General features: G+C 43.8%; 8 protein-coding genes across 8 annotated transcripts; 4 read left to right on the top strand and 4 right to left on the bottom strand.

Annotated features, from left to right (window-relative positions):
• On the bottom strand, window positions 1-200 carry FA14DRAFT_162813 (uncharacterized protein; the record flags this gene model as incomplete). The annotated part of the gene is made up of 1 exon (XM_025499763.1): window positions 1-200. A coding segment is annotated over one exon (200 nt), but the record flags the coding sequence as incomplete, so codon positions are not given.
• Window positions 201-1,576: 1,376 nt separating this feature from the next.
• On the top strand, window positions 1,577-3,892 carry FA14DRAFT_162814 (DNA/RNA polymerase). The gene has a single exon (XM_025499764.1). It carries the CDS (start codon window positions 1,605-1,607, stop codon window positions 3,753-3,755), a length of 2,151 nt encoding a protein of 716 aa, XP_025351574.1. The 5' UTR covers window positions 1,577-1,604; the 3' UTR covers window positions 3,756-3,892.
• A 562-nt stretch (window positions 3,893-4,454) lies between these two features.
• Window positions 4,455-6,737, top strand: FA14DRAFT_128445 (uncharacterized protein; the record flags this gene model as incomplete). Its single annotated transcript, XM_025496859.1, has 2 exons — window positions 4,455-5,232; window positions 5,278-6,737. 2 exons carry the CDS (start codon window positions 4,455-4,457, stop codon window positions 6,735-6,737), a joined length of 2,238 nt encoding a protein of 745 aa, XP_025351575.1.
• Window positions 6,738-6,753: 16 nt separating this feature from the next.
• Window positions 6,754-8,188, bottom strand: FA14DRAFT_29100 (FAD dependent oxidoreductase). Its single transcript, XM_025502141.1, has one exon. The coding sequence runs from the start codon at window positions 7,974-7,976 to the stop codon at window positions 6,771-6,773; it is 1,206 nt and encodes a 401-aa protein (XP_025351576.1). The 5' UTR covers window positions 7,977-8,188; the 3' UTR covers window positions 6,754-6,770.
• Window positions 8,189-8,273: 85 nt separating this feature from the next.
• On the top strand, window positions 8,274-9,953 carry FA14DRAFT_162815 (glycoside hydrolase). Its single transcript, XM_025499765.1, has one exon. It carries the CDS (start codon window positions 8,314-8,316, stop codon window positions 9,877-9,879), a length of 1,566 nt encoding a protein of 521 aa, XP_025351577.1. The 5' UTR covers window positions 8,274-8,313; the 3' UTR covers window positions 9,880-9,953.
• Window positions 9,944-10,553, bottom strand: FA14DRAFT_29098 (uncharacterized protein). Its single transcript, XM_025502140.1, has 2 exons — window positions 10,145-10,553; window positions 9,944-10,078 (listed from the first exon to the last, which is right to left on the bottom strand). The coding sequence occupies exons 1-2, from the start codon at window positions 10,530-10,532 to the stop codon at window positions 10,008-10,010; spliced, it is 459 nt and encodes a 152-aa protein (XP_025351578.1). The 5' UTR covers window positions 10,533-10,553; the 3' UTR covers window positions 9,944-10,007.
• Window positions 10,554-10,745: 192 nt separating this feature from the next.
• Window positions 10,746-11,678, top strand: FA14DRAFT_29127 (OPA3-domain-containing protein). Its single transcript, XM_025502142.1, has one exon. It carries the CDS (start codon window positions 10,803-10,805, stop codon window positions 11,643-11,645), a length of 843 nt encoding a protein of 280 aa, XP_025351579.1. The 5' UTR covers window positions 10,746-10,802; the 3' UTR covers window positions 11,646-11,678.
• On the bottom strand, window positions 11,679-12,484 carry FA14DRAFT_29128 (uncharacterized protein). Its single transcript, XM_025502143.1, has one exon. The coding sequence runs from the start codon at window positions 12,197-12,199 to the stop codon at window positions 11,711-11,713; it is 489 nt and encodes a 162-aa protein (XP_025351580.1). The 5' UTR covers window positions 12,200-12,484; the 3' UTR covers window positions 11,679-11,710.
• Between the last annotated feature and the right edge of the window lie 1,017 nt (window positions 12,485-13,501).

The following is a 13,501-nucleotide window of genomic DNA, read 5'->3' on the forward strand; positions in this document are numbered from 1 at the left end:
TCACTTGAAGTGCCTTGCCATGGAACCTGAACATCGATTGGCAAGAAGCTCTTTCCTTGACTGGTAACGATGCACGATAAATGCGTATCCATCTCGTGCGTACTGAAGGGGAAAGTGTAAGGCAATTTCTGTGTCTGCAAGACGGTGGAGAGCGAACGAATGTTGTTGATCCCATTCTCGCGTAATTGTCCTTCATTCATACTCGATTCATCGATGAACAAGATCGAATGACGAACCAATTGCAGCCTGCCTGCCTTCAGACCACGCTCGTCTGCATCACTTTTTGGCGCAAAAAGCGTCGATGGTGCGTTCAAGTGAGCCAAATCGAGTGATTGATCGGCAACGAATGGTAAGATTGCGCGAAGGGTGGTGAGTAGGTTTGCTTCTTTGCCGTTCTCGTTTGGAGTGATTGGGAAATTGCTTATGTTCAATGTAAGAGCACCTAGCATATGCGCTGCTGAACGGGTATGTATGCGTGCAGCGAGTGCTAACAACAGCCATTCGGCTACCAACGAATCGCCTCCGACGGATCTCTCGAGTAGTTTTAGCAGCTCTGATCGTGCATTTTGGTCAATGCTCTGCGAGTCTGAACTGGAGGCAGCCTTGCCTCGTTGACGGCCTACCTCTAAAGCAATGACGTGTAGGGAAGAATGCGTGGCAGCAGGCGAGGATGCATTCTCCTCTTCATTTGCTTGACCGCTTCCCATCGACGTCCAATCTGCACTTGGCAATACAGTTTGATCAAGAATGCCCATCACATCAACAATTTGTGAAACCTGCAACTTTTCCGCCATTTCCTCATCGTAAACTTTGAGTAGAATGGCGTCACCTTCACCTCGTGGTAGCTTGTCGGTCAAGCTGGAAGAGCTTGTGAGTGCACTTGTGCTACTGCTTTCTGAACTACCAACACCCTCTATTCCTTCATCAATACATCTTGACCATTCAGATTGGGCAGGAAGAGAAACGCCGCACAAAGTAGCCAACGAGCTGAATGCAGCATCAGTATCCAGAGCCTGTTGTTGGGCACCATCACCCGCACGAGAAGAAGCTCCGAATAATCCATTCATTGCTCTTCCGTCAGAAGCACGATATTGAGAAGGGAGGACTTCATTTCCCAGATTGGTATCTTGAATCATGCATCTCCAGCGTACGAGCTTATTGAATTGCGTTGAAGAAGATTGCGACTCTTTGATCAGTTTTGGTGTGAGAAATGGAATCTTGTTCCGAGCTTCATCCGATTTGAATAGCTCTAAGAATTGGTTTTGAACATCCTGAACGAATTGGACAGAAGTGGTGGTGCCCTTTTCGAACCTTGCTTGGATCAGACTTAGTGGTGCAACAAGTGCTTGTTCGAATTCTTGTGAGATTGGCACAACCATTTTGATAACGATGATAGTGAAAGAACAACAAACAACAAACAACATTCCAATCAAACGAGAACTTCTTCTCATGCACGACGCGCCAATTTACACGCCCAAACACGCGTAGCGTAACACGCGTTGGAACTTAGATTAGTCATCATTGTTGTTTGATCTTAGCCCTCTTTTAAGATGCTTTGCTTACCTCTTTACCATCACATACAACGGCAGCTTGATGTATCAATCATGTCGTTCGGTAGCGGAGGGAAGGATGGTCCTATTATGGCAAGAGCATCGCATGGATCTACAGCATCTTTGAGCAATCTAACATCACAAAAGTCCACTGCTCCTCCGGAAGAGAATCCGTTTCCGATTGTTACATATAGACATCTCTTATCTGCTGGATCATTAACGCCATCCAATCCATTACGTGTCATTGCTCATTGTGATGTTGATGCGGCATATGCACAATTTGAAGCGCAAAGGCTAGGGATCGACTCGTTTGCCATTCCTCTTGCCGTTCAACAATGGTCAGGTTTAATCGCTATTGGATACAAAGCAAGAGAATTTGGAATTAATCGACATTGCGATATTACAAAAGCGAAAGAACTTTGTCCGGATATAATGGCAGTGCATGTTCAAACGATTGCACCAGGTGATAGTGAACCAGGATATCATGCAAACCCAAAACCTGAAACACACAAAGTATCTTTGGATCCTTATAGAAGAGAATCACGTAAAATTTTGGCAACCTTTAAAGCAACATGCCCTTTAGGTCAAGTGGAAAAAGCGAGTATCGATGAAAGTTATTTTGACTTGACGTTAGAAGTACGGAAACTAATCTTGCACAATTATCCACATTTGAAAAGACCGCCTGAAACTGCTAAAGGGATGGATGAACCGCTGCCAACGCCACCTTTGATAGAATGGGATAATTGTGGTGAATTAATGCCGATCAAAAGATTGGACGAAGATGGTGCACCAATGCAAAACGAAGATGAATTCGTTCCTTCACAAGAACATCAATTGATCAATCCGACATGGACAGACGTAGCATTGGCACACGGAGCAGTTTTGATGACAAAAGTACGTAAAGCTGTTTTGGAACAGAACGGATATTCAACATCTGCAGGAATTGCATCAAACAAGACATTGGCAAAACTTTGTTCAGGCTATCGTAAACCGAATAATCAAACAACCTTATTGCCGAGAGCGGTACCTGCATTTCTACGGGATTTACCCGTTGGTAAAATTCGATTCTTAGGTGGAAAATTAGGCAAAGAGATTGGAGATTTATGGGATGCAATAACAGTTGGAGATCTATGGAGCGTCCCATTAGAATCAATGCAAGCTCATTTTGGACCTGAAGCAGCTTGGGTACATGCAGTCTTGCGTGGCATTGATCATTCTCCTGTTAGTGCAAGGATCGCGAATAAGACAATGTTGGCCTCCAAGAACTTAAGACCGGTGATCAAAAGAAGGGATGAAGCATATGGATGGCTGGATACTTTGTCTACTGAATTAGTTGCTCGATTACGCGAAGTATGGGAAGATGAACATGAAGCATCCAAGATAGATGATCCCAAAGCGAAATCAACAATCTTACCAACCTTGTGGCCTAAATTTTTGGTTTTGAGATTCATTCGTGTTCGTGGTGGTCCAAGATCGCGGCAATCAGCATTTCCATACGTCGACAATTTGAACAAAAATGACGTTCTCAAAGTAGCAGAAAGGTTATGGAATGAAGCCTGCGATGAAATGCGATTAGGAATGAAACCTATTATGGGAAACGGAGCAGACGCCCAACCGGTCGAAATTGTTACGATCGCTTTAGGTTTCAGTGGACTGGAACGTGCTGAAGTTGGTCAAAAAACGATCGAAGGTTTCTTTGGTGGCGGTAGCAGCGCCAATAAGAGAAAGAGAGTAGAGGAAGAGAAGGAAGTCAAGGATGATATAGCGAATGCAATTGAGGAAGCAGACGAAAATGTACTTCGGTGGAAGTGTGATGAATGCGGTGAGCAAATAAAACAGCATATATCCGAAATTACCGAGAGTATCAGTCCAGTCAAGGAGCAACAGGCTGAAACAGAAGACTTTTTCGATGATGAAAACCCGTTTGACAACATACCCGCAATGAAAGAAGGAGAATCAGATGCAAAAGCTAATGCTCAGCATCGATTAGACATTCAAATTCAAGATCATAAAGATTGGCACTTTGCCGTCAATCTATCCAAACAAGCATGGCCAGAAGAAGAGAGGAGTGTTAGCACATCTAGCAGTCCTCAGGTCAATCGTTCCACCCCTACTTCATCTTCAACACAAAGCAAGAAAGTCAAAAAGCCAAAGAAAGGAAGTTTACAGAGCTTCTTTGCCAAACAACAATCTTCTCAACAGTGAAGAAGATTCATCTGTACTATAGACAAGCATGTCCAATATTGTATACTAGCAAATCGAATAATTGTCAAACAAGTTTTATTGACCGAACTGTACGTTTCTGTGCCTGAACGGTACCTGAATAATGAATGATGAGAAAGGGAGGATGGTAATGAAATTATATAATACGGCATTATGCATCGATTTAGTCTAAGTAACACGTTCCCTAACATGTACAAATTTAGGGGCACCCGAGCACAGTTCTGAAGCACTTGTTTGTTTTTGTTAGCGTCATTTTTTCCTTTAGCTCCAACAACACTTCTTCCGAAGTTCATACTTTTAATGTTTTAAACTTTCAAGGTGAGAGAACAATGCTTCTTAACGGTTCCTGAACCAAGAAAAAGAAGAACATCAACGGAAGAACGTTTAATTGAAACAGATGTAGGAGCAAGAAAAAACAAGCACTGCATCAGGAGTAATAAAAGTGCAGATAAAGCCGAATGAATGTCGTGTGCAGATCATTCATCCACTCCTTGATACCCATCCGTCATGACCGAGGGGCGCAAAAGTCTCGACAAAAGCTGTGAAGGGCAAAAGGATAAAAGCGACATCGAAGTAGGATTATCAACTTCTCATTCCCCCCATCATCACAAGGTCGCTCTGCAAGAAAAAGACCATTCCGCACAAACTACATTCTCTTTCGCAAAGATGAGAACGTATGCAATGCTTGTCATATCAAGTGTCGCCCTGACTTGGGCTTTGTTGTTTGTAGGAAGTGCCTCTTCTAAGCCAGTGGAAGCTGTATCGAGCACCACATCAGCATCTTCTGGAGATCAAGCATCATGGACTGCACCTTCTGCTTTCCCAAGTGGAGTGTTCAAACACTGGAGGGTCAAACCAGGAAATTACTCCCAAGAACCTCGTCCAGCAGTGACAAAATTCGGTTCAGGAGGATACTTTTCGCAGAGTATCGACCAACCCTATCCACTGCAAACAGGACCTCCAGCTTCAAATGCTGTTTATCCCGACAAGAAAGAGCAAGCACCACACAAGAATTACGCAAAAGAGATTGAAGCGAATATCACTTCTTTGATCGCAAACAACAACACTCAACAAATCGCCTGCCAGAGGTGTATCTCCGGCTTACGACTCGGGCAAAAGCTTGCCAAAGCAGCACCACATCACGTTCCTGGCGTTCTGATCGATTTGTGTACAAGATACAACTTCACATCAACCAAATCAGGCTTGTCGCAAGCGGAAGTCTGCAAAAGAGAATACTCAGGCGCTACTTTGGGCTCCTCACTTACTCAACTGTTGAGTTATGCAGATTTGAATGGCGAGAACCCAAGTGATGGCTTGTACCTCTGTGCAAATGTTGTCGGCACTTCCAGTGGCTGCAAAAACCCTGCTCCAATAGACCTGAACGCAGACGGATTCTTGGACAAGTGGTTCGGCGGTAAGAGCAAGAGAAGTGCAATCCGCAAACGTAGCGAATCAGTAAGTCATCTTGACAAGCGTACCGGTCCCGCCCACCTAGACAAAAGAGGAAATAAGAAACATATGCGTTTATTACACTTCTCAGATATTCACGTGGATCCAAGATTCTTTGTTGGAGGTGAAGCACAATGCACTTCAGGACAATGTTGCCGTTCCGACTCTTTCAACTCTACAGTAGCCCATGCACCCCCTTCGCCACCAGGATCCTATTTACCCGCTGCTAATATCAGTGAAAAGGCCGTCTATTGGGGAAACTATAAATGCGATGCTCCATGGCCATTGGCAGTTTCAGCAATGCAAAGCGTCAAACATCTCAACAAAGGTGAAGATGTTGATATGTCTGTGTATACAGGTGATATGGTCACGCACGATTCTGATTGGCATTTGAGCAATGATTTAGTGACATACACGCAACAAGCCATCTTTGATACCATGAAGCATTTCTTGGGTAACGGTCCAGTGTTCAGTGCTATTGGAAATCATGATACCGCACCTGCCGATCAATCATCACCAAATAGTCTTCCGGATAAAGGACCACGAGATCAATTCTCATACGATTGGGATAACCTAAAACGATTATTTGAAGCCGAAGGATGGTTTTCGCATGAAGAAGCAAAACAAGTTTCACGTCATTATGGTGGGTATTCTATTAGCCCTCGTAAAGGATTGCGTGTGATCACACTCAATTCGGACTTTTGGTACAAAGGTAACAGATACAACTTTATTCAAACTTCTAATCCTGATCATGGAGGTATCTTACGTTACTTAACTGATGAATTAGAGGCTGCCGAACAAAGACGTGAACGTGTATGGATTGTTGGACATGTTTTAACAGGATGGGATGGCTCGAATGGTCTAAGTGATCCTACCAACCTATTCTATCAAATCGTCGATCATTACGCTCCACGGACGATTGCACACATCTTCTTTGGACACACCCATGAAGATCAATTCAACGTTTTCTATGCGAATAACGGAACTCAGCGTACATCAGTGAACGCAAAAGCAGTTTCATTCATGGCACCTTCCATCACACCTGGCAGTAATGTCAATTCAGCCGTTCGAATTTATACCGTCGATCCGGAAACGTATGAAGTTCATGATTACGATCAATTCTATACCCAAGTGAACGATTTTCCTGGCTTACCCGAATCACAACATGGACCGATTTGGACACATCTTTATTCGGCAAGAGAGGCTTATGGTAACTTTAGTCAATCGGCTGTTTCAGGTGCAGTTGCCAATGGAACAGTCAAATTGACCGATCAAGGTTATTGGCCCGCTCAAGCACCACTCAATGCAACATTCTGGAGTGCTTTGACGGATGAAATGGAAAAGAGAAGCGAACTCGTTACCCAATTCCGTCATTTCACCGGTCGTGATAGTCCAAAATCACCCGGTTGTGATTCAGGGTGCATTGCAGCCAACATCTGTTACATGCGTAGCGGAAATGCTATTCTCGGTCAACAATGTCCAACAGGAGCGCATTATGCTAGTGTACAAAGTTAATCCTATTATAGAAAAAGTACATCAATCTAATATTCATTGCAAAGCACTGATGTCTGCACCCAACTTTTCACCAAATAGCATTTGACGAACGACTTTTCCTGTTCCCAATCCGAGTGTGATTCCCCAACAGCTATGACCTGCAGCAACGTAGATGCCAGTAGATTGATCACCAGCGATGATGGGACCAGAAGGTGCGATTGGTAAATAGCATGCTTGTTGTTTGTCAATCTTTGCACCTGCTTCGCTGGAAAGATGAGAAGGTGATAAATGTGCAACTTGTTCGATCAATTTTTCCGTTTGAGATTTATCGAATGAAACTTCGCTTGCTGATGCCGGCAAAGGTGTTTCATCCGATCCACCACAAGCATATACCGTTCCATCTCCACGACAATACACTTCCGGTGCTCCGGCTGCTTGTCCTGTTCGAGCTGTGGAAGATCCTTTCCGCATGTAGTGCATATCCGTAAACAAACAATGAGCAGTCGTGGGCTGAGGTGCTTGAACGACGATGGAATGAGCACGGGATCCAGTGATTCGCATTGCATTTCGCAGGTATCGCGGAATGTTCTTTTGTGTGCCAGCAGGTAGTAATGATTTCACCAACTTTCCTGTCCATGGACCAGCAGCCACCACAACGTCTGTAACTGGCAATGTTTCTTGTTCCTTGCTATCTATGTTCTGGATTGCAAGACCCTTCACATGACCTTCACTATCCAACTCTAAACGCTCTGCTCTTGTGGAACACAACACATTCACCTTTCCTTCCCCAAGAGATTTGGCTTGTTGTACCAGATGTTCAACGAGCGGAAGTGGCGTAGCTTGAGCAGTTGTTCCATTTCCTCCCATATTGGAAGCACTGCTGACATATTTTGCATCAATCCATCCTTTCACATCATCAGGACATTTGTTTCGCGTTTTACTATCATCAAACCCTATCGAAAGTGTATCAACATTTCTATAACCCCATTTCTTTTCACCTCCATCCGATTCGGCTAATTGACGATGCAAATCAAAACTTAATTTTGCCAAAGATGCTGTATCTGCACCATGCCAATCTAATGCCAAGAATCCTCCGCTTTTGCCGGATGCTGCAGGTGCGATTGTTGGAGCTTCTTCGAGTAAAGTGACTTGTGTATTTGATGGTAGTCCATCTTTGACGAGGTAGTATAATGTTGATGATCCTATTATTCCACCACCAATGATGGCTATATGCCTTGACTCATTTGCAGTGGTAGGCATTATCGAACGATCCAACAAGATTCGAGTGGCAAGAATGATGATGAAATGTTATCAGAAGTGATGGTTGTGAAGTGAGAATCAGTGGCGTAAGAAGAAATGAATAATGACCAAGGCAGACAGAAGCATTAGCGTATTTCGGCGGGAACTTTTATACGCCCCGACTGCGTGGAGGTGTATATGGTCTGATAGACTGCTCTAGTGCCGTATCGAATGCATGAAAGTTACACAGCATCTCTGTTCGTTTCTAATGCATTAATTTCGGCACATTCTTAAACATGTTGTACTATGTTGTTCATGCTGTCATCCAAAAGATGACTATCATCATCATTTCATAGCGATGAGCAAGTTCTTTGATAAATTGGGTAAGAAAGCTGCCAATCTCGGCCAAATTGGTCATTCGAACGAAGGACAGTCCAATCACGCAAGAGGAGAATGGCAAGATGCTCCATTTGATGCACATCCAAACAAACATCAAATTTATACTTATCGCAAGCAAAGAGGTGTGAACTTGGGCAGCTTGTTCACTTTGGAAACATGGCTTACACCTAGCTTGTTCGAAGGCGTTCAAGGAGCAAGAAGTGAATTTGATTTGTGTAGTGCCCTTGATGGCAATACCGTCCGTCAAAGATTAGAGAAACATTGGAATACGTTTGTCAATCAGGGAGATTGGCAATGGATGAAAAGTAACGGAATCAATACTGTCCGTTTACCGCTTTCGTATTACCACTTCTTGCCAGGACATCCTGATACAAATGTGAGAGGATTAATGGCTGATACAGAATACGAACGCTTCAGTCCGATTTATCAAAATGCACATCAATGCATCCTCAATATCATCCAAGCAGCCGGTTCACATGGCATTGGCGTTTTGATAGATTTGCACGGCGCTCCGGGCGGACAAAATGGCGAAGGTCATTGTGGTTTATCAACCGGAAAAGCAAACTTTTTCGAAAAGAGTAAAAATCGAAAAAATACAATTTCAATCCTTTTGGCAATCGCTGCAACAATTACGCAATACGAAAATGTGATCGGATTAGAATTGATCAATGAACCACAAAATCATCAAAAATTACCTCAGTGGTATGCTGATGCAGTTCATGAGCTATGCGAAAAGTACGGTACCCGATTACCACTCTACCTTGGTGACTGTTGGAGTGTAGAACAATATTCTCAGTTATTAGCTCAAAATCGACATTTGGGATTCTTGGTGATGGATCATCACTTGTACAGATGCTTTACGTCAAACGATCACTCCAAATCAGCCAAACAACATGCCGAAGAAATTCATCCATCAAACAACGGACCTTCTTTGGGATTATTAAGCAATGCATCTGATAAGTTGCAAGGTGATTTTGTCATTGGTGAATGGTCTGCTGCTTTGCATCATACGAGCTTGCAAGGGCTACCTAGCCATCAAGACGGTCAACGAGAATGGGCATTCGCACAATTGGAAGCCTATCATCAAAATTGTGGCGGCTTCTACTTTTGGACATTGAAGAAAGAAGGTCCTCCAGATGCAGGTTGGTGTCTCTATTCTGCTGTAGAGCAAGGCGTTCTGCCTTCCGGTCTGGGAGCCCCGCATGCTTCCAAGCCTGTCGATCAGTTGGCATCGTTTGGTGAAACAGAAGCAACGAAAGCTCATGAAGGTCATGTCAATTATTGGAACGCACATGCCGATGGAAAGCCGATGAATCATGAGAAATTCAAAGCTGGCTTTCAACAGCTCTGGGCAGACTGTTTGGCATTTTACCAATCCGATGCAAGTCAAATCGGATTTTCCGGAAGATGGACCGAACAGCGAGCCAAAGCATACTCCAAACAATTCGGAAGCGAGGGAGAGTGGGAATATGTGCACGGCGCAAGACAAGCCTGTCAAGCATTCAATCATGCTATTCACACCTGAAACCCTTTCATCTTGTATCCATACCTTTTCAGTTTAATAGAGTTTCCTAATCCACATTTTAGTCAGTCAAACCAAGGTGCTGTGGAAGATCATTGCATTATCTTGCAGTATGCTCATACGGATAGAATTTAAAGCTCATCCTTTGCTTGAGCAGCGCGAACAGCGTTAGCTCGGCTTCCTTCGATACCCAATAGTTCGACTGTAGGAGAGATTGAGGCGTTAGCAATGAGTGTAAGCCATTCAAAGAGCTTCGAATCATACTCACCATCAAAGACAAGAGCTGCCCCCGGCGGGATCGACGCTCCTGCACCACGCTCACCGTACCCTTTATCTGACGGAATTTGAAGTTTACGCTTTTCACCGATGCACATGTCCAATAGACCTTCATCCCAACCTTTGATCACTTGACCGACACCGATTGTGAATTCGAAAGGTTGTCCTCTGTCCAAAGAAGAATCGAACTTTTTGCCATCCCACAGAACACCTGTATAATGCATGCTCAATTTATCACCACTTTGTGATTTGATCTTGCATTCTGATGCTGGAACACTCTTTTTGACGCCAACTTGAAGTTTGGTTGGAGGTTCTTTTGCTAGAACAGCAGTAGATGCAGCAAGGAATGCTAAGATTGTAGTTGTTGAAATGAGTCTCATCTTGATAGGAGAGTAAGATGGTGGAAGGATGTCAACCTGTTCACCTTTACTTGCGCGCCTAATCACACGTGGAATAAGGCTTTCGCATATCCCCGCACGGGCAAAAGTACTGCTGAAGTGCCTTGAAATTTAAAGCTCACCTTTGTTTGTGTGTTGCTTTCTTCTAAAAAGGACCGTGCGTTGAAAACAAAGGAAAGTGCATACATTCAAACACAACATGCTGAGTTAAGGACATGATGACAAGGTTGTTGATGGCCATACCACCTAAAGATGGCAACGGCAAAGATTGCAACATTGGCCATTCGAACATTGGCAAAACCAATTGCAACGCAAATAAAACATCAAGCACAAAATCATCAAAGATTTCGAACGATATGTATCGGTCTTGCACAATTTATGCATAGAACAGAAATGGCATTACGAACAAACCTTCTTGCTTCACCATCTTCTACCAAAGATGGAGAAAAACAGAAGATACGACCACTAAATGAAGCTAAAGCGGTGACAAATGGAGCAAATGCATTAGCGGAAGGATTCTTGTTTGCTCTTGCAACCGCTTTGATCATTGGAGAATCATATAGAGGAAGTCGAAGTAGGGCAAAACAGCGAGATCGAACAGAAGAAGGTTTGGATGAGCTGCGATTGATCACCCAGACCATAGCCGAAAGGGTTGGAGTAGATTTCGATAAGATAATGGAGAGAGTACACGAGATTGAAGCAGAGAAGAAAGGGTCGGATGAATTTGATGATGAAGATGATGCAGAAAAGAAAGAACATAAGAAGCAAGCATCCCTGCTGCAATCTCTGTACAAACAACGTCAGGATATGGAGAAAGAGAGAGACCGTCTCCAACATGCGGTGAACGTCCTTCTAAGGCTAGCTTTGAAATCTGGATGGATACAAGGGGCTGAAGCTTTACACCTGCAAAAGATTCTCGATGGCACAGATGAACATTCGAAAGAAGAGGAAGAAAGTACAAATAGCCAGAAAGCACATATACCAGACCAGACAAAGGAACAGACCGCTACAGCACCAAACAATAAGGACGATATAACAATCACCACTCAATCACCAATCCTCACCCAACTTGCTCAATTGCAGGCTCGACAATAGATGGCGAGTGAGGCTGTATTATACGCTCGGAGTAATGCTATTCATCTAAAGGAATTCTTGCATCGTTAATCAGACGTGTGTGCCATCTGTAGAGCATCTTTTGCCATTTGCGTGTTCGAATATTCCGTGCCGGTTGCGAAGGTAGCAGCAAAATCCCGATGCGTTACATGGTATGCATGGAACTGTTCACGATGAGCTCGAAGAGCTTGTTGAATCTGCTTAGGCTCGATCGGTTTGCTGCCCTTTCTGAGCCTTTTCATATTGACAGAAGCAGGGAAAATCTCCGTTGCAGCGTTCTTAGGCCAATTGTCAGGTTTCTGACTAGCTACTGTTTCATTACTCTGGCATGACACTTGTTCTTTGCCTTTGCCGCCTTTGTCGCCTTTGTCGCCTTTTCGGAACTTTCGGAATTTAAAGCAACCAGCATAGACGGCTTGTACAAACGAGAGGATGAGCAGGATCTCATAAATATAATTGGTATACGTGAAAATGCGCATCTTACGTCTGATGATGATGGTGGACAATGATGACGTTTCCCTTTTTGCGGGTGTCATCTATCGCAAATCACAGCTCATCTACACAGCATACTTAAATCTGATACAGTTTACTGATATTCAAAGCCCCGATGGTTACCCGTCAGCAAGACTTGCGTATTGTGCCAACAGTCTCAACAAAATTTGCCATCGGATAGTGTTACTATTGTCAACTCCGTGATTGTGGCGTCCTTTCGATATGTTTTGCAATCTGAGATTGAGACCACATAGTGCCTCTTCCATGTGTGGCAGCATAATCTCGATGCAACATATGATACGCTTGCATCTCTTCTCGATGCGTCCTGATCAAATTGCGTGCATGCCCAAGATCGATTGGTTTTTTACCATTATCAGTGCCTGGCGTACGTATAGGGGCAGGAAAGTTAGCTGCTGCTTGTGTGTTTGGCCATGAAGAAGGAACCTGATGATTGCTTTTTGAGCTGCTTGGTTTGGATGGTACGGCTGTAATACCTTTTCCAGCTGGCTTTCGATTGAAGATGGCTTTCAAACCTATGTTTTGATGACTAGTGGACGATCCTGCTCCTTGAGCGATAGGCACTCTTGCGTTCGGTTGAGCTCGGCTGCCAGATATGCCTGTGCTTTGTGCTTGTCTTCCTAGCACAGCCCTACCTAAATTGGAAAATATCTTGTGGAAAGAATATATATCATTAGTACACACATTCGGAACCAATTACGATACTATTCATATAAACAAATACATACCCTTCTTTCTCCAGCCGGGACACATTGTATGCATTGAGAAAAAATGGCAACCAGTACCATTGTGAAGCTTTGCGTTTTTATCGAGACATACATTTCGAGTATTTTATGTATGATGATGGTCAACAATGTCAGCTTATGTCAAGTAAGATCATGATAGACTACTCATTTTTAACAGAAGTTTCACGCCCTCTTTGATAATATGATAGCCCCGATCTCTACATCGGAACATTCAACCTGTTGAGTAGCTGTAAGGCATTCGGGGGGACGCTCGTTTCTTTATCCCCGTGAGGATTCTTGGTTTTGTCGTTCCCGCCTTGCTGAAAATGGGTGCGGCTCTACACAGCCGATGGCGGTGAATTCAATCAAACGGTGTACGAATGAATGGTGTTGTTACATAAACATCGAATAAAGCGATCCAGCGACCTCATTGCCACTCATTACAAGTTTCGGATGGTGGATAGAACGAGCTGCTAATTGGTATTCGCTCACGACTACCTTCTCGTGCGGTACCTCTACCGATACTTTCTAGTGTGATACCTTTAAAAGTCCTTATCGATATCATTGTGCCTCTACCGATCCCTCCTGGTATGTTATCTCTAA

The sequence above is a fragment of the Meira miltonrushii genome (genome assembly GCF_003144205.1).
Source record: "Meira miltonrushii strain MCA 3882 unplaced genomic scaffold FA14scaffold_12, whole genome shotgun sequence".
Classification (NCBI taxonomy): Eukaryota; Fungi; Basidiomycota; class Exobasidiomycetes; order Exobasidiales; family Brachybasidiaceae; genus Meira; species Meira miltonrushii.